The sequence below is a fragment of the Notolepis coatsorum genome (genome assembly GCF_963971535.1).
Source record: "Notolepis coatsorum genome assembly, chromosome: 20".
Lineage (NCBI taxonomy): Eukaryota > Metazoa > Chordata > Actinopteri > Aulopiformes > Paralepididae > Notolepis > Notolepis coatsorum.
Window position 1 is genome coordinate 70,060,046 of NC_140184.1, and position 25,957 is coordinate 70,086,002.

Sequence of the window (25,957 nt, forward strand, 5' to 3'; positions counted from 1 at the left end):
GAGAAACAGGGAGTAGAAACTGGCGGTATCACACACATGTATCAATTACAAATGTCTCGTGTTTAAGAGTGTATGAGGAAAGTAAAAAGATACTCATACAGTGAATGAAAAGAACCTCTCAGGAATTTGATTATAAAGACAGAGTAAAGTACAAGTCCGGTTGATAAATTAACAAGAACTGTTGTCATTGTGTGCTCTGATCTCCAGCAGTTCGATTGGACACACGGAACACCACAAATCAGGTAAGAATAGGAATTTCAGGTGAACAAGGGACAGAAGAGAATAGGAAGGGCCCACAGTGCCACTATTGGCTGTCCGAGTAGGAGTCAGTCACAAGAAGCATAGACACCTACACTTAGATAGGGATTACAGAAGCTACTTTTCTGCCTGTTGCCATTGTTACAAGATAAAAAAGACAAGAGAAACTTTAGAAAAATGGGGAGAAAAAGCGCATATAAGAAAATGAAAGCCACAACCAAAGCAGATAAGTCGACCGTAATTGGATGGATGGAAGAGAGTCCAGTACAGATTATTGCCAACGAACACGACACGACAAAAGGTAACGAATATTACTTGGAAAAAGCAATTTATGTATCAAAAAGATGGAATGATAGATGGAAAAGCTTGCGAAACGTTGGCCTGTCGAGGGTTCTTTTGATTTGGAGTTAATAGCTAATATACGAATGCTAATTAAGACATATGAATATCAAGGGGGCGACGTGGCAAGAGCAAAGAAATATTTGCAAGAAACAACAATGATAGAAGCTTATGCACGGGAAGCCGAGAGGAGAGATAGTGAAAGGAAGGCCATTGCAAATGGCAATGATGCAGACAAACCAGTAGAGGAGGTAGTCCCGGTCACCATAACTCCCCTGGCCCCTAACACAGCACCTGTCACCGCCCAAAGTGCAGTTCAGTTAGCCTCACCCACCCCAGCTTCCTATCTTATTGCCCAACAGGAAAGAATTGAGGGAGCTTTAGCACCCCCGCCATATGCCAGTAGGAATGGGGGGACAATATACCCCATCTTACCTGTATTAGAGATGACGAGTCCTTATGAAATGACAGATGATGCGGGAACAAAGAGAAGGGACAAGCAAAGACATCAATTCAGCTGATAGCTAGGCAACCAGACAGGTCAGCCCAGACTTGGTCAGACAGAGAGTATGCGGCCGCCTCACGGCCAAGGGAAGGGATGGATAGGGAGGAGGTGGGCACTCCGAACCTCTATCCATCAACAGGCGGCGGTGGAATCGGAAGATTCCCTGGGCACGTTAAATCACTTCTATAGTTGCTGGGGAGAAACTGAAGGCCCTCGTGTCTGGCAAGATGACCAACATCTTACTGTGTTACCGTCTAGTCGGCCCAGATAACGTTGCATGTAATGTATATGTGGGCACTGGGTGGTAGGTGGACGACGGTCCAAACCTAGTAGTGGGGCAGTGCACCGGAAGGGGCACGGCACCTGCTGTGAACAGGCCAGGCTGGTGAAAACGGTCAAAGTTTCCATACCCAAAGCAAGTGGGATGGGGAGCAGACCGTAGGTTTCAAAACTGAGTGGCTGGGAGGTACTACGGACCTCAGCTGCTTGGGGTCCTGACTTGATGATGGACTATGAGATCTTTATCGACTGCGTCACCGGTCGGTCCGATGAGCATTATGACCCTGCTTATAGTCACAGATACGCGGGACGTGGGGCCGTGAGTGACTGGACAGTATGGGCATAAATGCGTCGGGCTCAATGTACAGTCAGGCCACAATAAGCCGAAACCGAATGCGTTAGTAGGCGAGTTGTGCTTCTGTGATCAGCAGGTTTGAAAAGAACCACTGGGAAGCAGAAGGATAAGGGGTGTCAATTCAGAGGAATCTGGATTGTCTCTCCTAAGATTGGAAAGGGACCCAGCCTTAAACTGCACCTGAAGGTAAAATAGGGGGCTTCTTCTGTTCATGAGAGGAGACCTTCGCCTGGAAGTGGAGGCCTGTATCCTTGGTTGGGTGAGAGGGGTTCCAGTGTAGGCGGCAATGCAGCCCTGAAAAAGCCGGTTTCCCCACACGTGGCATCTCCTGATCCTGGCGGGGAGAGGTGCATCTAAGTAGGGCAAGTAGTGCATCCGAACGGGAGGAGGGTACTCTTAACTGGAAGGAGGTTAAAAGGGTCAAAGCGATTTGAACAGATGAAAGAAAACAAACGGATCTGGATAAGCCCTGATAAAAGGTTTATTAAGATCATGGTCCAAGGCACAGGGATGGGTCGTCCCCAAACTGTGCAATTATCCCAAGAGACACTGGGAGAACTCCCTAATGCATCAAGCCTCCAAGAGGACATGATGGAGGCGGTGCCTGAGACGCTGTGGGCAAAGAACAGCACTGACATTGGACTAATCAAGTCCGCTCAACCTGTGAAGGTGGAGCTTAGACCTGGGGCCACCCTGCCTTGGAAAAAACAGTATCCATTAAAGGAGAAAGCGGTGGCTGGAATCGAGCCACAAATCAAAGGACTTTTAGCTGCAGGAGTCCTACGGAAAACAACTAATCCCCGGAGCAACACGCCGTTGCTACCCGTGGAGAAGCCTGATACCTCTTACCGGCTGGTGCATGATTTAAGAGCTATCAACGAGGTGTTACTTGACTATCCATCAGATGTCCCCGACCCCCATGTGCTATTGACATTTATCCCGTCGAAAGCTGAATACTTTACGGTTATAGATTTGTGTAGTGCATATTTTAGTGTGCCCTTGAGCGAGGAGTGCCAGCATTTTTTTGGTTTTACTTATAAGGATGAATATTATGAGTATACTAGGATCCCGCAGGGACTAAAGCATTCGCCACACATATTCAACAAAATCCTAAGGGAGGATTTAGAGGGGTTGGATAAGGTCATGACCTCTAGGGTCATTCAGTACATGGATGATCTGATACTGTGCGCGGACGATCAGACAACATGTCATCGCGATTCCGTGAAACTGTTGCAGCTGTTGGCGGAAAACGGCCATAAAGTGTCGTTGAAGAAGTTGCAATATTGTAAACCTAAAGTGATCTATTTAGGACAAACAATTTCACAGGGCCATCGGGCTATTTCAGAAGAACATTTGGTGGCCATAAAGACGGCGCCCAAACCTGTGACGGTACGACAGCTAATGGGATTTCTGGGTATAATGGGGTACAGCTCTCCATGGGTCGAGAACTATACGGAAATAGTGAAACCATTGAGAGAAATGATGAAAGAAGTGGGCGTTGATAAACTGAGTAGTAAAGTGGTATGGACCGAGGATGGCTCACGGGCATTCGAAACAATCAAGTCCCGACTGTTAGAGGCGCCGGCCCTGGCTTTGCCTAACTATACCAAGAAATTCATACTCTACGTCTCTTCTTCTCCAGATCAGAAGCAGGCGTGCGCGGTGTTGGCCCAGAACACAGGGGTGGGGGCGCGACCGCAGCCGATGGCGTACTACTCAATTGCCTACTCGGAAGTAGAGATGGGGATGGCTCCATGCTACCGAGAAATGGCTGTATACGATGTACGAAAAAGCTGCAAGTATTATGATGGGATATCCAGTGGATATCATGGTGAGGCATGACTTAAAGAGTCTGTTGGAGTCCGGTAAATATGCACTAACGATGCCTCGCATTAAACACTACTACAGACTTTTGGAACAGGAAGACGTGACGCTGGTCAGGTGTTCCATAACGAACCCGGCAGCTGACATCCCTACGCCTGAGGATGGAGAACCCCACGACTGTATAGTCGAAGCCGAGAGGTACTCTAAACTCAGAGCAGACTTGCAGGCGTTTCCATTTAGCAGTCCAGATCTGGAATTATGGACTGACGGCTCTTGCTATCGAGTTGGCGAGGGACTAAAAGCAGGCTACTCCGTGGTAAGGTCACAGGGCGAAGGGTTTGTGGTGGAAAAAGCCGAAGCATTATCACAACCTTGTTCAGCCCAATTAGCAGAGTTGGTCGCACTGACGGAAGCATGTAACATGGCAGAGGGCAGGACTGTAAATATTCATACAGATTCGGCCTATGCGCACGGCACCGCATTTTTATTTGGCACAGTGTGGAAAGGGCGAGGTTTTAAGAAAGCTGATGGAAGCGCCATAAAACATTGTAGTCAGATTAAACGGTTGTTAGAAGCAATTATGAAACCAAAGCAGATTGCGATAATCAAGTGTGCTGCCCACCAGTCTGACGAGTCAAAAATAACTCGAGGAAACAAAAGAGCAGACGAAGCTGCCAAGGAAGTGACAGGTGCCGACAGAGCAGGTAAGGTGTTGGTTATCACACACGGAGTTGAGTTAGAGAACAAGATAACCTACAAAGATGTTTTGACTTTCCAGGAGGAGGCTAGTCAGGTAGAACGGAACCTCTGGATAACCAGGGGAGCTTGTCAGGATGATTCAGGTTTGTGGCGCGACATCAATGGATTTGTGGTGGCTCCTGCGGGCCTGGTCGGACTGCTGATCCACACGGCTCACGACTTTTGCCATGCGCATAGAGGAGAGGTAAGGAGAAAAATCAGAGAATATGGCTTTTGGGCGCCAGATTTGAACAGTCAAATTGATCATGTGCTAAAGAGATGTGTAATATGTTTGAAAAACAATATACGTAAGGGGATTAGTGTGTCACCAGGACATATCCCCACGCCCAATGGCCCAATGCGAGACCTTGTAATTGATTACATTGACATGATTAAGCCCATTAATCAGAAGAGATATATTCTTGTCGTTGTCTGTCGTTTTTCAAGGTGGGTGGAGGCGTGCGCCACCCGGCACAAGGATGCAGCATCGGTGGCTAAGTTCCTATGCCAAGAGGTATGTCCCCGTTTTGGGCTAATGGACAGAATCTCCTCGGACAATGGAAAAGAGTTTGTCGACAAAACTGTACGTTTAATACTCCAACATTTAGGCATAAAACAGCGATTGGGGGCCGTTTATCATCCGCAGAGCCAGGGGATGGTGGAACGCATGAACGGGACGCTAAAAAAGCTGGTAAAGATCTGTCAACACACAGGATTGAATTGGTTGAACGCTCTCCCGTTAGCATTGATGGCATGCCGGTCAAGCGAGGTTCGCGGACTGTGTCTGACACCGCACAAAATGATGTTAGGTCGCTGCATGGTAGTACCAGGTTTGCGCGCGACAGGCAAAGGTCCGAGTTTGGACACCCTGGACAACGATATGCGTGTATACGTAAAATACATGTCAAAGATACACAGAAATATTCTGGATCATGTCTCCAGTAGACAGGAGCATGAAACCGGGGAGGAGGTGAATAGGCAGACTACACCTCAAATCATACCAGGCGACTACGTTTATGTTAAAGTATTTAGACGCAAGTGGTTTGGCGCGAGACGAGAAGGGCCATACAAAGTCGTTCGAGCCACCGAGAGGGCTTTACAAATCCAAGGATCGCCTATGTGGTTTCACGTTACTCATTGTGTAAAAGCAATCGATACGGACCAAGAATAGGAACCTGAACCACGAGACCTTGACGATGAAACCGGGGCGTCGCAACCGTTACATGAAGGCGAAGTGGAAGCGGCGGAGGATGAAATTGGGGTGGCGCTAACCCCAAACGATGGGGAGGATGCGAATGATTATGGCGAGCCAGACCGAGGGGACCACGATTGGCCACGAGTAGAAGATGAGGGTTTTTTACAGGAACCAGACAGAGGAGAAGATTATGAATTGGAACATAATAATTTCTCCTCTGTGGATTTGGAGAAGGTACCAGAAGAACCGGAGGAACCAGTGCTTAGCACAAGCCCGGAACGAGATACTCGACCGAAACGAGTCATCCAGAAGCCTCAACGGTATACATAGGCGAAAGAAGGGATAGTGTAACTGATAGGCCTTGGAGAGGGCGTGTATATATTCATTTTTCATTTTTCATTAGCTGAGCTCTCTCCTTTTTTAGAAATGTTTAGATAGTAAATGCAATGTAAAGTCTTTTCTTTCAGAGTGGATTGCACAAAATAGACACGTTTGGTTAAAAAAACACATAAGTATAGTCTAAACCTGGTAATTGGTACGATCATCTTTTTGCATAAAGGGACGGACCTAGACTGAAGTGAAATTGATATAACTGATACATTGTGTATAACCTGCAAATGATTGGAAATTGTTAAACGGTGTGAGTGAATAGAGAACTGTGTAAACATAAACGGATTCATAGTCGGTCAGTGGAAAAGGGAGCTAATGTGGGTGTTGAAAGTAATTGATACTAACAAATATGAAAAATGAGTGAGAAGGATTCTGGAAATATTTGGTTCTTAGGTGATTTGGCTAAACAGTAAGGTTAAGGTAATTGTAACAGTTTGATTGAGAAAATACTAACAAGTATATTGGGGATCATTAATCCCCAAACCGGGGAAACTGTGGTAGTTTTATCAACCAACCTGTGTAAAAATGTACCAGCCTGCACAGAATGGCGAAAATGGGACAGGTAATTTGCACCAACATAATGCACACTACAGATTAGAAAATTCAAAGACATTCCTTCCTAAATTCAACCAGAGACAGTTGGCCGTCTCATCTCCTGGGGAGGTGATGAGATAAGCAGCTGCGTGGTTTAGCATTTTCCTAAATTCAACCAGAGACAGTTGGCCGTCTCATCTCTTGGGGAGGTGATGAGATAAGCAGCTGCGTGGTTTAACATTTACAGCTTTAAGATCAAAGAACCTCAGTAGACATCGAGCCTATGAGCCTGAATACACAGGAAATACCCAGGAAGGCCTTAGGGTTCACAAGGGAGGGAGGGATAGATTGCCAGGTGTGGCGATGACTATCCCCCCCCCCCCCCCACGGTGACCAAGAGGCACCACGGAAATAGCCTACATCAAAGGGTTCCCCTTTTCCCCCGTTGAGGTTTGTAAAACTGTTGGAGGAACGCCCACTAAGGAATTCAGTTCTGACGTCACTTTAGTGGACTAGCCTATTGACAGCCAGAGCTATTGTTTCTCCAATCAGGAAGCTCGGTACGAATCAGACGGATACGCCCGCTTGACGTAAAATTAGGGGCGGAGTCTAGATTTGAATATGGCCGGCTCCACAGAGAGGGCAAAAACACAACCCCACGAACGAGACAACGCTCAACAGCTCACTCTACACACTCCCTTTGACTCAAGGACAAACCGACCGGCGAAAAACACAGAGAGACGTCACTTCCAACTACACCTCAGAAGAAGCCGAGACGAGAGATGCTTATAGCTACAAGCTTTTTAGGTTATATTGAATATTTAGTCTCAATTCTACGATCCTCCGGCATATTGGTTGCATCTCGTAGTTTCATTGCATTTATTCTTCAAATCATTGATTTGTAAATATTGTTGAAATCCTTTTCATTAAACACGGATTCTTCAAAGATCGATCTGCTCGGAACTCGTTTTCTTCAACCGCCGCCATTTTCTCTGTTGGTAACGAGCAGAAACCATTTCAAGGTTACTGCTGTTTGTATGTAGAATAAAACTTCTAGGGCTTGTTAAAGTAAACACAACGCAGAGTAGATTAAGCTAGGAAGATTACTACACCTACCCTCCTTCAAAACCGCTCTCAAAGAGCACCTACGGGTGGCTGCAATTCGAAACTGGCCCCGGTAAATGTCCAAAACCCCCCCCCAACCAACCCAACCCCCTCCAATGTACAGTTTCTTCCGCCTAGAATGTATATAATCTTTTTTATGATCTCTTTCTCTTAACTCATTGACCGCCACGCTTAAGTGCGCCAGGGGGCGCTAGAGCGCCACCGCTTTAATCAATGGGAGGAGTGGGAGATTTGCGAGTGCTTAAAATATATCTTAAATGGCGGTCAGGTGGCGTAGCGGAGATTGTGCTCGTCACCAATGCAAGAGGCTGTGGTCTCGACTCCCGGAGAGTCAGCATTGCCTTGGCTCTGGCTGATCGCTATACTAACTTGTTTGGCTGAGTTAGGGGGAGGGGAGCCGTGGGTGGGTCCTGGGCGTTGTGGACAGCGACCCCTACAGTTCGGTCGGGGCGCCTGCTCAGCAAGGGTAGGATCTGGAGAGAGGTAGTGCGACCTTCCACATGTTACACTCTCCCGGTGAGAATCTGCGCGGCCAGGCTGGCTGCCGGTTGGCTGCACATGCGTCGGAGGAAAGCATGTGACAGTCTCCGGCTTCTCGGACCAACAGTAGGGGAAAGTGTGCAACAACCAGGAAGGGGGTTGGGAATTGGCATAACGACTAACAGTGGGATGGGAGAAAAAATCCGAAAAAGAAGGAGGGGGAAAAAGATAATAAAAAAAAATTATAATCTTAAATTATGGCTATGGGTCTAATACACTCGTCGATTATCAGTGAGTTGCTTGCAGTCAACATTTACAAAACAGATTGTTTTTTCATCTGTACATTTCCGTTTTATACCGTTTTGAATACGAGTATAGTTTTGGTGATTTCTAGTAATTCCAGAGAAAGACGCGATAATAGCCCTTTAGTGGAATACACAAAACACGTTGTAATTTTTCGGCTGATTATCGAATCTTCCTGAAATCAACGCTAGATCATCATTATTGTCCTTCCTCGTGCATACATGAAATGGCGCGGCGCTCCAACGAATGTTATAATAAAAGCCCTTCGTTCTATACACTTGTCTGATTGAAAACTTTATTAACAGACCGCAGAATGGGCACAAATCAGCACGCTCTGAGCAAAGAAAGGAACTGAGATATGAATTGAGTAATGCTTGCCTTGCTATGGTCTGGTAAATACGCTGATGTTATTGAACGTGTAACTATATAACGTTAATGCCACAAAACGAATGCCTTTGTTAATCATAAGTAGTAACTGTTAACTTTATAATAATAATAAGAAGAAGAAAGGGTCGGGGGTAACCGCCGGGCGCTACCACCCCTGCCCGCGACACCGAGTGAATGGCGCACGACCAGAGGGGAGACTTCGAATCCGTGTTTCACTTTCAATAACGAATGCGTGCTTGCCGAATCCCAAACAATATTCATGCTGCAAAGTCATCCTCTAAAGATAGAGATTTAGACTAGAGGCAGGCTATATGCTATAAAGAGTAGACTACTATAAAAAAAAAAAAATGCATTCAAACTTTTTTTTTTCTTCTTTTTTTGTGTGCAATAACAGCGGCGGTAGGAAATATTTCGCAAATTTGTACGGTAAGGAAAACATCAATACCGCGGCAGCTCTACCTTCCACACGTTACACTCTCCCAGTGAGAGTCCGCGCTGCCAGGTGAAAAGAAGCGGTGGGCTGGCTACACATGTGTCGGAGGAAGCATGTGATAGTCTCCGCCCTCCCAGACCGACGGTAGGGGGTAGAGTGCACAACGACCAGGAAGGGGATTGGGAATTGGGAGAAAAACGGAAAAAGAAACGGGGAAAAAGATTTTAATTATTTTTTTTAAAGAAATACATATCAGATCAACGATCAAATTGATATATAATGTTCTTACCTTGTATCTGATGTAATGCAAAAGAAATAATCCAATTATCTGATCGCCATTTGAAGTACTGGGCGCGGAGGTCCGTGCCATGTTCAACAGCATTGCAGGGGGGGGGGGGGGGGCAGCGTTGCAGATGTATCATTGAAATCAGGTTACCTCGCCTAATTATTTAAACCACGCCTGCACGGCTTGGATCGTCCCAGAAAAAAAACTATACCATTCCCAGTGGAGTGCAATACCAGCCGGAAGGCGTAGGGGGCGGTATTTTCCCTTCTGCGAGCTCAGACCCATTCCCAACGATAACATCAGGCTGGATGGATGAAAATGAATGGATATCGCTAAAAAAAAAAAAAAACGATTAAAACCCGACTATACTCGTGATTGGCGCTGAACGGTCGGCGAGTTAACCCGACTATCATCGGGTCTGGTGTCCAATGAGTTAAACAGTACTGTATATTTGTATATCTTGTATGTCATAAATATCTGGATATGTCGTGTATGTCATAAATGTCATGATGAATTGAAAATGGGGGACCCTGATGTAAACAAGACAAAAGTATTTCTCTGGTCTGCATCCCCTTAACACTTTGGTTGCCTTGGGTTAAATTCATGATATACCATAGGTTGCCGGCTCTATTTGTCTATGGAGAAAGTCCCCTTCTTTGCAGGGCTATAACTTTTTAAATTCTATTGCTACATTGCCATTATTAGGGCCCATTCAAAGTCCTATATGTATTGTTCATTGTGTAGCAACGATAAACTTTTTCATTCACATATTCATAGTAAAGTATGGTCTAATGTATAAGTATGTTTTCATCTCTTTCTGCAGCTTTCTCCAGAACGTGATATATAGCCCCAAATGCATTATATTGATGATGAAATACAGTTTGATGGCAATCAGCGCGATATAAAAAATTCCAACTAGACGTACTTCTAGAAGTTACTACACGTCATCTGATGTTGACCGGATGGGCGAGGGGGCGTTTATAATTCCGTGGGCAGCGTTATACCAATCATCTAATGTGGGTCAAATGTTGATAATAGCAGTTAGTATCGAAGACGGTAACGTTACACGCTGAAACTCACCCCAGTCTCCGCGCGCCGTTGGGCGATCATCGTAGAGTAGAAATCTTATCATTATGGGATATATTTTTACCCGGTCCATCTCCAGCTTGTATAATGGTATATACGTCCAAATCATGTTGTTTATCGAGTTATTGCCAATCGATCACTGTGTAGCGTGACAAGCCAGAGTCCCATGACCTATAGCGAGCGCCCGGAAGTACTACGGACGTCTAGCACAACCTCTATGGCACATCCTGTTTGGCGATTGTGCCGATCGGCCACCAGATGGCGCTCCTGAACCGCCAGAGAGCTCAGTGGGTCCTGCTGGTGGATCTCAGGCCAGCGGAGGGGACATATGAATCAGATCGCAGATTTTTTAAATATTGATATAAGGACGCTGTACAGCGTCCTCCGGCAACTTGAGCATGGCCCGGAATGACGTCAAAAGACGTTTCATGGCAGTCAAAGTGTTAACAATTGTTTGTATTGAGCCGTACTGTATTGTACCCATTCTGCAATCTGTTAATAACGTTTTCAATCAATCAATCAATCAATCAATGTGAGTATTTTCATTTTAGGGAACTTCACTCCACTACATTTCAAAGGAAATATTGTACTTTTTATTCCACCAATACACAAATACTTTTAGATACCAGTTTCCTCTCTCAGTAGAAAGCTGTCTGGATGCACGTTAGCCTAGCTTAGCACAATGAATGGAAGCGGATATGGCCGGTTAGCCTAGGCCATGTCCAACTAACACCTCTCCCGAAGGCTAACCGGCCATGTCCGCTTCCATTCATTGTGCTAAGCTAGGCTAACATGCAGCCAGATCGCTTTCTACTGAACGCACAGAGAAGAAACTGCTATCTTCTTGTCTCTCTCTGGAGAAGACGTTAAGCTAATTTCCCAAAATGTTGGCGTGTTCCTTTAAGTAAAGGAACTGTGTACTTATTCCACCACTGAGTAAATAACACTAGCACCATTACCACCACTCATTTCCGTGGTAACGCTGTGAGCTCATACTGTGTGGTGATGTGTGTGTATGTAGAATATAGACAGCTGGAGCTTCCTGGTGGCCTGGCTGGTACATAATCATGTACTTGTGACATCCCGGTTTCAAATGTGCGACTTTTGCTGCAAGTCATCTCACCCTGGCCCCTGCTGTGTGATCTTTATAATATAAAGATTCTGTGATAATCGCCCTTTACTAGAATATTCTGGAATACACAAAAAACGTTGTAATCTTTCGGCCTATTTATGAATAGTTTTCAAATAAATGCTAGATTATCGATAGTATATGTGTACTTATGCATGCTATAGAGAAGCTAGCTGAAAAATCGATTATCTCATTTCCTGATCAGCACACACACACACACACACGCACACACACACACATAGGGCACACGTTGATATCTCTGTGAAAAAAGCTCTGATTATCCTAAAACTGGTAAAATAGATTCCTTACCTCAGATCAGATGTTCTCGAAAAAGATTATTCCAATTCCTGATCGCCATTCCAAATATCGATCGCGTTTATTGATCCAACGCTGGGTACTGGAAATATGTATTCCACGCTGTTCTGGGGCTCGGCAATGAATCCGATCCTCTCGGGTGACTTGCCTGAGAAGTAAAATGAGGAAGCAGGATTTCCCCCCCCCCATGTGTTTCATTCAATCCATTCCAAAGGGGTGCAGTACCACAGGGAGAGACGATAGGGGGCGGTATTTTCCCAATGGAGCTCAGAGAGAGTTTGCAGCACTAACGTGAGGCTAGATTGATGAAATATGAATTCAAATCGCTAATAAAAAAGAAAACGAGATCTCTCGTTGTTGGCAATGAACGGTCGGCATGAACAAACGAGATATCTCGTCGTTGGCATTGAAAGGGTTAAAGTAGACATTTGGACTCAAAAGTAAACACAGGTGTAAGATTAAGATTACTTTATTGTCCATTTACACTCTGCAATGGAATTCGTCATCTGGCATATCCCTGCCAGCCATAAAGGTTATAGAATGATGAATATGAGAGTTGAATTATTCTAAGTCTATGGTTCCACCTGTGTTTACCCACCGACGACACAGAAAATGTCTGCTATACGCATGTCCGTATCCATTATCCATTATCGTGTCTAAGTAATAGCCGGGCAGGTATCACCGTTATGTCAAATAAAACCTTGAAAAACAAAACGATTTTGACTGTTGTTATGTATGCTGTTTATGTATGGGGGTTTATGTATGTTATGTATATAGGCATGTCTTGTTGGTTCTGTTTTGTGTGTTGTCTCCCCCTGTTTCTACATTCTCAGGCCATGTCCTCACGTATCTGGATCTTTTGCCAAACGGATATTCTCAGGCTCTGTTTAAAATAAAATACCCGTCCACACCACAGTGTTAAAAAAAAAAACTCCATCCAGACACAAACACATAAACGCATATGAATTGCTCCAACAAGCATGCGGGCCAGCAGGTGGCGATAAGCGATGTACGAGCGGTCAAGACGACTGAGAAACGATAGGAATTGTCCATTGGTTCACCCAGCCCACTTGACCATTCCTAGCATTTCCATTGGCTATATTGACATACAAGATGATAAATAGATAGATATAGCGGAGGATTATGCAGTCCAGAGGAAACAACCAATCTAGATATGTCACGATTCAATGCTTTACTTCTGCGTACTGGGCGACGGAGAGATACAATGTCAATGTTGAGATCACAATCTCCTAGCCCCTTTCGTGACTGTGATGCACCGAGTGAATCCACAGTCACTTGCTCCTCAATAGGAAACCAACCTAGATTTACCATGAAGGACTGGTTCTAACCGAACCGTTCGTTATACAAGTATCACAGAGATGTTTCAAAGGTACTCACAGTTGCACGAGGGTTTCGGACAGACATACGGAATGGTTTGAAATCTCAGCGTTGCTAATAAACATTTTAAATATTCTTTATAAACTGCTCAAAACGGCATTATTTCCGGCGTTGGGTGCATGATGCGCATGCGCTGTGATCACACCAGGCAGCCAACGCCGGAAATAATGCCGTTTTGAGCAGTTTATAAAAATATTTAAAATGTTTATTAGCAACGCCGAGCTTTCAAACCATCCCGTATCTCTGTTCGAAACCCTCGTGCAAATGTGAGTACCTTTGACATTTCTCTGTGATACTTGTATAACGAACGGTTCGGTTAGAACCAGGCCTTCAGGGTAAATCTAGGTTGATTTCCTATTGAGGAGCAAGTGACTGTGGATTCACTCTGTGCATCACAGTCACGAAAGGGGCTAACAATCTCCGGATTCTGAAACTAAATGGCGAGTCCTTATCACAAAGCAAACTATATATATACTAATTACAACAAGACATTAATTAATTGCATTGTACTGTTCACGTGTGGTGTCGTCGTCGCATATATAAGTAAGGATAGTTTGAATGACATTTCAGCACCATGTCCACCGAAGTTATTATTACTTCAAAGCGCTACTGCCTATATGGATAAAACAAGGTGTAATAAGGATGTTTTAGGTGGTGGTAGTTTCTCTGTTAGGACATTATAGCTGAAATATATAGCCTAGCTAGTCTATAGTCGGTCTGATATATATTAGAGAAATAGTAAAGTAATATTCGCCAAACAATCTGACGGGCCAGATATTATTACGGCCCGCCACAGTCTGAGCATGCGTAGTGAGCTGTGGCGTCATCATTTATCTAGACTATGCGTTTACAGTGACTGCACGGATCCACTGAACGGATATTTTGGAAAATCTTCACTTTAAAATGCGTTTGAGAAAATCTCCATTTATGTATCTGAAAACACCCTTTACGTGTGGATGAAAGGCCCAATCGTGGAATAAAATGTGCGTTTGGCAAAAGATCCAGATACGTGGGGACATGGCCTCAGATGCACCCCCTGGTTTCAGTCATCATCACCACCTGGTCCCAATCAGCATTTCAGTCCTCACCATCACCACCTGGTCCCAATCAGCATTTCAGTCCTCACCATCACCACCTGGTCCCAATCTTCAATCAAGCACTCCCACACCCTTTATGTAGTCCCTTTTGTGTTCAGTTCTGTCTGTGGCTTTTGGGTATGTTGTGTGTGGAGCTGGTGGCAGAGCTCTGATTATTTGTGCTGTTAGTTAGTAGAAATATCTTTTGTGTTACCCATTATTGCATATTCTTGTTTTAGTCTAACCCTTGCATATTTGTTTGTCACTTCACCCAGCCTCCTGTGATTATATTCGTATATTCGTTTTTGCACACAGGGACAAGTGAGGACAGGAAGATACCCTGGGGTCTACACCCAGTGATGGGCAAGCTATTTGGAAAATGTAGCAAGCTACACTACAAGTTACTCTCGATTAAATATAGCTCAACTACAATTGAAGCTATCCCCAGATAAATGTAGCAAGCTACACTACAAGAACATGGCAAAAATAGCTAGCTACATCGGCACTACTTTTTTTTTTTTTTTAACTTCATGATCAAGTTTCCATCAAACAAATAGACAGGCAAAATAAATGCTCAGTTTGATTGTTTATTATAAAACTGAAACAAGCCCTCGGTCTGGCTTTTTGTGTCATCCTTTTAACATGAACTTGTATTATGTACAAAATCCAGGAAGGCAAGTTTAGCTGGGTGCAGCCTCTACAAAAGAAAAGAAAGAGACCATTTGGTTTGATCAGTTTTTATAGTATAGTTTGTTGATTACTTTTGATGCAGCAATGGTCTTTTTCTTTTCTATTCTATCTTTATGTATTATTTATCCCTAAACTCTGCATCTTCTGGCTGCCTGATACCCTCTCCTAGCTGAAACCTGCCCACTTTATCAACCAAAAACACACTTCTTCAATATCTGAATTTTAACTAATAACTGTCTTACTGCATTTTACTATTATGCTACCATGTCTATACTACCACCAACTATGCTAATATGTCTATACTACTACAGTACAGTATGTACTCAAGAGTATAACACTCAAGCTCGACACTGCTAGACAAACAATACTACTTATCCTTGGCTGCTAGATGTACCACTCCTGCTGACTTGTTGTACACAATTTGTAAGTTGCTTTGAATGAAAGCGTCAGCAAAATGACCAAATGTATTTAAATATGTAACTCACAAAACATTCCATGGCCCCAAAATCATGTGGGGACCCCCCCTGGGGGTCCTGACCCACAGGTTGAGAACCACTGCTCTAGGTGATATTTTCCCTCTTAGTGTATGTACTATTTATGGTAGTTTGTTTTTTCTTTTCTCCACCCCCATAATATTGTTCATTTTCTGCCTACAGTGAAACATGTTAGTTAAATCTGTTGACAAAAAGTGCACTGACTTGTGTGCTGTTTGGGAACAGTTGACAATGTTTATGTAAAGCTTTTCATCAGCTTACCTGAATATGTGTTCTCAAGTTAGTGCTGGTGTGTGGGATGTTGAGAGAAGCTTCGTTTTTGGCGGACACAATAAACACATATGTTGTTGTTATTGACATCATCTTCATCAATGCCATCAGCCCTGGAAACATCGAATCCTTCTGCTATTTCGCGCGGACTAACGGTTCGTTCATTCATTCATGGTCTACTCTGTGTTTAGATTTTTTTTACTTCCTGGTTTGCCGAGCTGGAGTGGCATGTCCCGCCCTATCCTGCCTCTGATTGGCCTAGTTTTGGCCTAATCGTGAGTCGTCATACTCATATGTAAACCAACCAACCAATCATAGTGGGTTTTCTCCAATAGCATCCAGCTGCAGGACAGAAGAAAACGACACTCTCAGGACCGAAGACATTTTTTTTTTTTTTTTTTTTCTGTTTCTCCGGATATGTAGCGTGTAGCGGTTTGCTGACGCTACGGCACTACTTCGAAAACTAGCTGCGCTACAGAGATCGCTACTTGATTCAAAAGTAGCGACGCTACCATCACGCTACTGAAAAATGTAGTTAAGCTATGTAGCGTCGCTACTTGTAGCTAGCTACTGCCCATCACTGTCTACACCTTGCATCACGTAGGTTACCTGTTGTTAAAACCCTAGTTTAGAGTGAGCACCACCCACTGTATTTTTGGGTGCTTAGCGCCTGTCAAAAGGGGGGTGGGTTTTCATTTCCTTTTTGTATTTCATTTGGTGCCACTGATAGTCCTCCTTGATCCCTGTGTTGCCTTTTATGTAAATAAGCATTATTATTTTGCAATCTGTTTCCTGCTTTTGTGTCGCTGCACCCTCACCCACCATGTCTGTTGCCTTATGTTGCGCCCTTCCACAGGGGTGCGTAACACCGTGCTATGCTACGACTAGAGGAAGTAGACAGTCTCCAGTCAGAAATGCTATGGAGAGAGTGTACAGAACACACAGTGCCTTCCACCTCCTCAACTCTATACAGCAGTCTGTCCCAGCTGTGTTGACACGTCAGTCCTCCGCTGTGAGGCCGTTGTTTCCCCCAGTGTGGGTTCGGAAAGTAGAGCCCCCCCCCCCCCCTCTCTCTCTGGCCTTCCTGACCCCCCCCCCCCCTACATTGCCTCTCAACCTCTCACCTTTCCGCCCACGAGGGGCAGGATGTGCATTTTCCCCATCAGGCTGTCTTTGACGGAGGCCACGATCAGACAGGTGCCGCACAGGATGACCTGCCGCTCCGCCCACTTGTGGAGCTGCGTCTTCCCCTTCCGGACGCTGAACACGCCTTTCAGCAGCGTGCGCTGCTGCTGGTCCGCGTTCACAGGGCACTCTGGGGGAGGAGGGGAGAGAGCCCGCACACCGGGGTTTAGGGCAGATGCACTTGCACATGTCTAAAGTGTGTTCACATACATTTTACATTCAGTCATTTCATTTATCCAAAGCGACTTACCAATTGTGAACAACAAGTCAGCAGGAAGGGAACATCTCTGGCGGCTAAGGGTCAGTGGCGTTGTTCGTCAATTAGTATCAAACTTGAGTGTTACACTCTGAGTGCATAGTAGTATAGACATATTAGCATAATAGGAGGTAGTATAAGAATAGTAGTAAAGTACATAATAGTAAAAAGACAGTAAGAACGTTTTTTGTTGTACGTACTGTAAGAAAGTTCTTTTTTGTACGTACTGTACATGTACGTACACACACACACTTTAAATTACACTAATTACTAACACATGTTCTTCAGTTATATACGAGCAGAGCAGGGGAGGATGACAGAATATGAAGTCACAGACACTAAGAGGTCAGTATGATGTCACCTATGTATTAGTCAGATGAGAACAGCCTCCCCCGATAACTGTCCTATTCACCACTTCATATGGAGGCTGTCATCTCAGACCACTCTCACTGCACAATAATGTCTAAGATGAGAGAAAAAGAGAGAGAGACTCTAACCCCATTAAAATTCATTAAGTCATGCATTAGCATCTCAGTGGATTCTAAAAGGTCAAGCTGTCCTGCCCTCATAACCCCCTCAGAGATGAGTGGAATGAGAGTCCCTCCCTCGATCTGGTCCCAGATCAGTGAGATTATCCCGTCAGAGTATGGGGCCAGATGTATAAACAACGTCTACACCTTTTAAAGATAAACACATTTTCCCACCCATGCAAACCTAACTAAATTGGAGATTGAGTGTGCCCCTACCATACAAGGACCCATCTCCATAACTCCATACATCTGCTCACATTTTAAAGGGGATTTGAGACAGGCATGTGGTAATGTGAAACTGTAAAGATAGGGTAACGCAAAACTATGTGAGCTACAGAGTGTGTTTTTCATTGCACTGCAGGCTTACTCCTTATAGTCCAAACGTAGAGTTGGGTTCTTTCAATAAAGTTCCAAGATGATCATATTTAGGGTTGGTCGTTTCAATAAAGTTTCAATAAGATGATCATATTTAGGGTTGGTAGTTTACATCATATTTAGGTTTGGTCGTTTCTATAAAGTTTCAATACGCTCATATTTGGGGTTGGAAATACAGTATGGATTATAGTGCTTCAAAGGATAATGGCTGACCTACTGATCTTAGATATCCATTTTTTTATTCAAAATAGAAATCAACCAATAAGAATGATTTATTTGGCTGTCTGCGATGTCTGGCCTGCAGCCATATAACCCCTGAATGTTACAGCTATCAGATTACATTTAATTAAAATAAATTCTCCTGCATGCAGTGATTTCCCTTGAAGACGTCTCATCTCATAACTCAAACCCCCTGTTATAAATCGCAAGAAATGTAATCACAACTAGGCTACTTTGCCACAATTTACGTCAACAAATGCGGAAATTGCTTTCATTACGGTGTACTTGTCTGCACGTAATAATGTGCGATGACTGCTTTGCCTGGTTGGATGAGAGTGGCAGACTTTGACAAGAGAGTGTCTTCAGACGTCATGCTGACTCTCTGGCTCTTCATGATGTACATGCTTCACAAGTTTCCCTCATTACTGCCGACATCGTTTCTTACCGTTTTATTTTATTATTAGCTGTGCCAGTAATACGTTGAAATAATACCCTCTTTTCCATAATGATGCACTCCGCAGTCGGAGAAGCTGTGGGGGTTTAAGATTACTGGTGGGCCCTTTCTGTTTTCATAGCAAGAATAGCTGAGTTGAATGTGATATTTAATGGTAAATAGGAGAATATGGTGGCAAAACAAGCATTTCAACGGCTATAGTTATTGGAGTTGACAGGACTCATTCACAGGTACACAATTCCACTGATTCATTCACTCCACTGTGTTATAACAACAAAGGGGTGAATGATGTACACGCAACATTCTATGAATCTGAGAAAACCTCTGTGCCATTTGTTAGCGATGACTCATCGCCGGTATACATAGACGTTTTATACATCTGGCCCCCAAATATGACTGAAAGACGAGTGACCTCAACTCCAACGTGCCCTCTGTGTGTGCGTCTCCATCTGTCTCTCTCTGTAGTACCACTGCATAATGAGGTTAGTGAAGGACTGGGGCTTTTGTCACATTAAACTCTAGCCTTTCAATCTAATTACGTAGCTGTTGGCTTGCGATGAACCTCAGGTGGACGTAGCTGAAGGACAACGGCAGACAAGACAGCGGAGCTGCAGCCTCTTCCTAAAGTACAGTCAAGGTCAATGAAAGGTCAAACAGGCACAGAGGACGAATCGCCAGCCTCTTCTCCGTTGTTTACAGATAGACTTGAAGCAAACTATGCCACCCGTCTGTCTGTCTGTCTGTCTAAAAGAGACACAAGTCCCCCCTCTATCCCTCGTCTCCTAAAAATCAACATCAACAATCAAAATCAACATCGACGTCATGATAAAATGGAGGCGTGTCCACTGGGCGTGACGAACTGTCGCGCTGTGATTGGCTGAGACGCTCTCCAACTCTGGTCTCCCTCTCTCTACTGGAGCTAGAGGCCAATGTTATGTTTTCTGTTTGCTATTTTATTGAAAATCCTGGTGTTACTGGTGAACAAAAACTTTAGTTTATCACCCTGACAATTGACAGATTCTATTAATTGAATTCCCCTGGTAGAAGACACTCAGGTGTGGTCTGCGACAATAAGGCTGGCTAGCATAGTGTTAGCCTCTAGCTCCAGTAGAGAGAGGGAGACCAGACAATAAGGCTGGCTAGCATAGCGTTAGCCTCTAGCTCCAGTAGAGAGAGGGAGACCAGACAATAAGGCTGGCTAGCATAGCGTTAGCCTCTAGCTCCAGTAGAGAGAGGGAGACCAGACAATAAGGCTGGCTAGCATAGCGTTAGCCTCTAGCTCCAGTAGAGAGAGGGAGACCAGACAATAAGGCTGGCTAGCATAGTGTTAGCCTCTAGCTCCAGTAGAGAGAGGGAGACCAGACAATAAGGCTGGCTAGCATAGCGTTAGCCTCTAGCTCCAGTAGAGAGAGGGAGACCAGACAATAAGGCTGGCTAGCATAGTGTTAGCCTCTAGCTCCAGTAGAGAGAGGGAGACCAGACAATAAGGCTGGCTAGCATAGTGTTAGCCTCTAGCTCCAGTAGAGAGAGGGAGACCAGACAATAAGGCTGGCTAGCATAGCGTTAGCCTCTAGCTCCAGTAGAGAGAGGGAGACCAGACAATAAGGCTGGCTAGCATAGCGTTAGCCTCTAGCTCCAGTAGAGAGAGGGAGACCAGACAATAAGGCTGGCTAGCATAGCGTTAGCCTCTAGCTCCAGTAGAGAGAGGGAGACCAGACAATAAGGCGGGGTCATCCCTATGTTCCCCGGGTCCTATGTTCCCCGGGTCCTATGTTCCCCGCTTAATTTTTTTAAAGAAAGGGTCCTATGCTCCCCACTCCCGAAATAAAGGTTCTATGTTCCCCGGTCCCGCCCGCTCCCGAACAAAAAAAGGGTTCTATGTTCCCCGGTAGCGATAAAGGCTTGCCAAATGCTGAAATAAAGGTCCTATGTTCCCCGGGTCCTATGTTCCCCGGTAGCGATAAAGGCTTGCCAAATGCTGAAATAAAGGTCCTATGTTCCCCGGGTCCTATGTTCCCCAGTAGCGATAAAGGCTTGCCAAATGCTGAAATAAAGGTCCTATGTTCCCTGCTCCGTAGCGTTTCAGACACACAAACTTTTCAACTTTCAAACTTAAACGGTGTGCTCCCAGCAGTGGTTTTCAACCAGTGGTAAAATACGCATAAAAGATAGCCACTTATACTATTTTGAGAAGATAATTCATCTGTATCGCAACAGAGTCACGGATCTGGTCGGGGCAGGTAGCATTATGTCGGGAAAAATTTAATGAAATAAACAAAGGTGAATGAAAGAATAAAAAATGAAGTTTAGCCGATTAAATCATTTTAGAAGCCTATAGCCATGTACGTATTTTAACTCTTGCTCCTGGACGATTGGCTGCGAGGACTGCGAGGAGGAGGGGGAATTGCAACCACTGTGTACAAGCAAGCAAAACTTTGACTGAGTTTGGTTAATGATGCCATAATTCTCTGCTGTGCTTTTAGGCACACACACACACACACACACGCTAACATTGAGTGTTGCATCATGCCAATTAAAGACCTCCGCGACAGACAGGTCCTGCTGCATACACGCCATGACCGAAGGAAAACACAAAACAGCCCGCGCGCCACTCACACCGCCATGCACGGCGACGGGAATGCCACCCCTATTTATGTATAATATATCAAAACTGGGACAGTAGAAATAAAAATAAATGATAGGCAGATCTTATGACCAGGGCACACGTTAACCCTTTCACTGCAGTACACGGCTGTAACCAGAAAAGTCAAGTCATTAATCCTCATCTTCGTCTTCTTCCTGTGTACTAAAACCACCAAAGTCCTCATCTTCAGTGTCGGAAACGAACAGGCTCAGGGTGGCTTCATCAGCCACTCTCCTCTCTCCTTCACAGTCATATTTAAGTAAGGATAGTTTGAATGACACTTCAGCACCAAGGCGCTGTCCACCTGGCGAGAAATAAGCCAATAGTATCCAGCTGCACAGCCGGAGAGCAACGCTCTCAGGGCCATGAACATAGCAGCAAATAACGGCATCCTCTCATGTTCCCATTAGACTTCATATCAATAGGGTTTGACAACTTCATATCAATAAGGTTTAGCTTTGTCAACAACACAGGGAAGTTCTACAAACAGGCCAGAGGATGTATATAGTAAATTAACTATACTTCATAACATGTATTTTTCTTTTCTTTTTTGCTCACACAATATCTTGAATGAATGCGTTTATTTATTGCAAACATAAATTAAAAACAAATGAAATAAATAAATAAAAAAAATTATAAAACAATGAAGTAATAAACAGATTAAAAAACAAACAAGCAAAACAGTAATGTTCGTTATAATTGATTTATAAAAAATAAAAATAAAGTTTGGTCAACGACCGGCCCACTACTAGGCTGGGAGTGACAGAACAGCAGTCACAGCGCAGCCCTGAGAGCGTTGCTCTCCGGCTGTGCAGCTGGACCCTTCTCAAATAAGCATGAAAAAGACGTCACTTGCCACTTAAAGAAATCAAAAGCGTGTATTTAACAACCTCAAAAACTTTCGAAACACGCTTTATAATAACTTAATAAATAAACAAAAACTTAAAAATCTACTTATGTCAACGAAAATGTCCAGTAGGCCTAACTAAATAACAGATATACATGATGGCCGAATCTGTCAGACGGCACTGGAGTAGATATACAGTACTGTTACATCCAGAACACACACACACATTTACACAATTACACATGTTGCACCATATCTACACCCCTCACACAACTCTGTCGCTTTTTCGGGAGTAGCGGGGAACATAGGACCTTTTTTTAGTCGCAACGCGTACGTTTGAGAACACTACCGTAATGACAGAGAAATTAAGCAAGCTGACATGGTCGGCCCTCACACAACTCGGTTCCCGGGAGTGGGGAACATAGGACCCGGGGAACATAGACATGCTCCCCAATAAGGCTGGCTAGCATAGTGTTAGCCAATGTTCCCTCTAATTTATTTTCGGTCTGAGCAAACACTCAAACCTCCTGAGCAGACATCAGCAACTACTGAGCAACATACGTCACCTGCCAATTAACCGGTTAGTTGATAAGCGGCAGTTTGTGAAAAATCTGAAAATCTTAATTTCCCTCAATGTCTAACATAAAAATATATACATTTTGCTGATACACAGAGAAATAATACAAAAAGGCATATTATATTCCTTAATCAAATATTTATTTGACCACTAATTGACGATACAGAGCAACGATACTTTGGTGTGAGTCGTGTCACTAACTTTTGTCTTTTTAGGAGGCTGACTCGTCATTATTTTATTAAGTGAATTATAATGCGACTTCAAGGGTGACCATATTGTGATTTTTTTTTAAAGAGGACACTCTGCCTTCAGCCTCAAGATACTTAATGATACTCAAAGTTTACTCAAAGATGCCTTATCATTATAATATATTTAAAGTATGCCTCCTCTGTATTGATGTAAAATTATTGTTTATATAATTTTATAATACAAAATAATATCTCTCTATAACCAAAGTTACTTAACATGCTGTATTATGCCTAAAGTAATGTATCTGACAAATCTCAAGAAAATAACAAAATCAACCTATGACAAAATAATATATATTTTCAAGTCTTACTGGACAAAATAAATAACAAGACAAATATGAAGTAATGTTGTTACAAAGGGTCAGATTAAACCGAATATATATATTTATTGCTTGAGATCCCATGTATAATATTTGTATATCGTTTGATATCCCTTGTATATTCTTTGTACATATACACGGAATATCCCTTTACCTAGGTACAGGCCAGACCATAATATTCGTTCTCCTATTGGACAGCGACCCCCCTAGGCGCCACGGCCATACCCCCAATGTCTAGTTCAAAGTCACCGCTAAGACATGTCTCAACATGCCCAGGTTTGCGCAGGAATACGAGACAGAAATGAGGTTGGCACTAGATTATTCATCTTACGTATAAATACGTCGCAGGTGGATACAGAAGCACTTAGTCTTAGTTACCCTCAAACGTTAAAGCCTTCATCACGAGTCAACGACCAAGTGAAGTGAGCAACCTTGCATCTAAATAGAGCACTTAGAACCGCGTGCGAATAGTATAGTAAAAGTGTCAGAGCTTAGTGAAATAACGTCAAGTTCGACCTAGTTAAATGTGAAGTACCGTGCACAGGAGAATCTACACCGGTGAATGCAGAGCCTTTTCCGGCTGGATTATTATTGCTTTGGTACCGTGGCTGCTGGAGCAGAGAACCGTCTACCCCGCTGCTGTGTGGGATTTACCCGTGAGGAGCATCACTCGAGCCCGTCTCTAGGAAGAGGCTGGCTGGCCTTTATCCATGCTGTCCCGCATACTTGGATTATAGCTGCTGCTTTTTGTCTGCCGATCAAGGGGAGTATATGTACCGCCTCCCGTAGCTGGAGCTTATTGATTCCTCGTTGATCCAGACTTTTGCTCCCGAACATTCCTCTCCCCTGCTGGCTTACAACCGGAGGGAACCCCCCCCCCCTAGTATCTCCAGCTGACCTACGAGTGTACCTTATATAATTCTTATGCTACAGGTGGTATTAATTATCCCCTTCGTAATATGCTCATGGACTTACGCTCTTGACCTATTCATGCACATTCTTCGACCTTACAAGCGCAACTCTAATTCTTAATAAATGTAAGATAATCTTGGTGCTCTTCTAATAAATATTACAAACAGGACTTTCTTCGTTAAGCCGTGTTATTGTGTGGGTGTTCATCACATATACATGTGTACTGTATGGCCAGTAGTAATGTACATAACTCAGTAGTGGTTTAATGATACCATACTTATTCAATACAGTCAGGGAATTGTACCCCTCAGTTACAATTGGTCCTTCGAGCCGGATGGTAATTAGCGTAATATTAATATAATATTAATATTGACATGGCCAGCGGTGAACACTCCACAAACGGTTCTCCCGAGCTAGAACGCCCGCAGCGCAGACGTCAGCCATCTCCGTATCTAGAGACATACGCTGTCAGTCTAATACCTAGCTTTATAAAGAAGTTAAATGCGGATAAAATAACTAAAGCGGATAGTCAAAGCATGTCAAATTCTACCGACCAGACGACCCTGCCAGTAGAGACCCCAGTGGGTTCTAACGAAACTGACCAAGCCCACGGGGGGGACCAGGAGGGACATGACATGACTATACCCCCAGACAACGTCAACGAGACGGTCCCCGGAGAGCTCCAGGATAGAGAAAGCGCTCCAGGGACAGAACCCGACCCACTACCAGAAGAGAAGCACGCCCAGGAGACGGACCTCGAGGCGCGCCCAGAGAACAGATCTCCAACGAGCACTGCCAGAAGCCGATCACCTCCGTCAGTGTCTTCCCCCAGCGAAGCGGACAAGATGCTGGCGCAGGCATTCATCGCCACCCTGGCAGCCTCCACAGAACGCGATCGACTTCAAGCGCAACAACTAAGTGAGCGCGAACATTCTACCAGGGAAAGAGACCGCTTCCAGGCTCAACAGACGAGCGAGCGCGAACATGCTGCAATCGAGCGAGAGCGCTTCCAGGCGCAACAAAGGAGTGAAGACGACCGCATAAGACTGGAGACCAGACGCCTTCAGACGGAAGAGAACATTGAAAGAAGCCGCGCCGATGCACAGCACGCCGCCGCCAATGCACAGCACGCCGCCGCCAATGCACAGCGCAACGCCGCAAATGCACAGCTCCACGCCGCCCATGCCAGCGCCAATGCACAGCGCGACGCCGCCAATGCCCACCGCGAAGCAGAGCGCGATGCCGCCCATGCCCAGCGCGAGGCAGAGCGCGACCGGCTGCAGGCGAAGATGATGGAACAATTGATTGCCATGGCGACACCCCCTCTCTCCGCACGGAGCTCCCGGAGATCATCACGACAAGGGTCTAGGACACATTCCCCTACCCGACCAAGCGACCCGGGACCCCGCCAACAGGAGGATCCTGTCCACGTCTCCGAACCCCCTCCCCGGCCGGTCCATACGAGACCCAGCAACCGGGAAGAACCGGCCTACGTCGCCGA

The 25,957-nt window shown here is 44.7% G+C and overlaps 1 protein-coding gene across 1 annotated transcript in view; it reads right to left on the reverse strand.

The window, feature by feature from the left end:
• Positions 1-25,957, reverse strand: part of phlpp2 (PH domain and leucine rich repeat protein phosphatase 2) — a gene marked incomplete at its 3' end in the record, with an annotated part of 293,323 nt that overhangs the window by 151,202 nt on the left and 116,164 nt on the right. Inside the window, 1 exon segment of the mRNA XM_084337142.1 lies at positions 17,014-17,204. Coding sequence (XP_084193268.1) covers positions 17,014-17,204 — 191 coding nt within the window.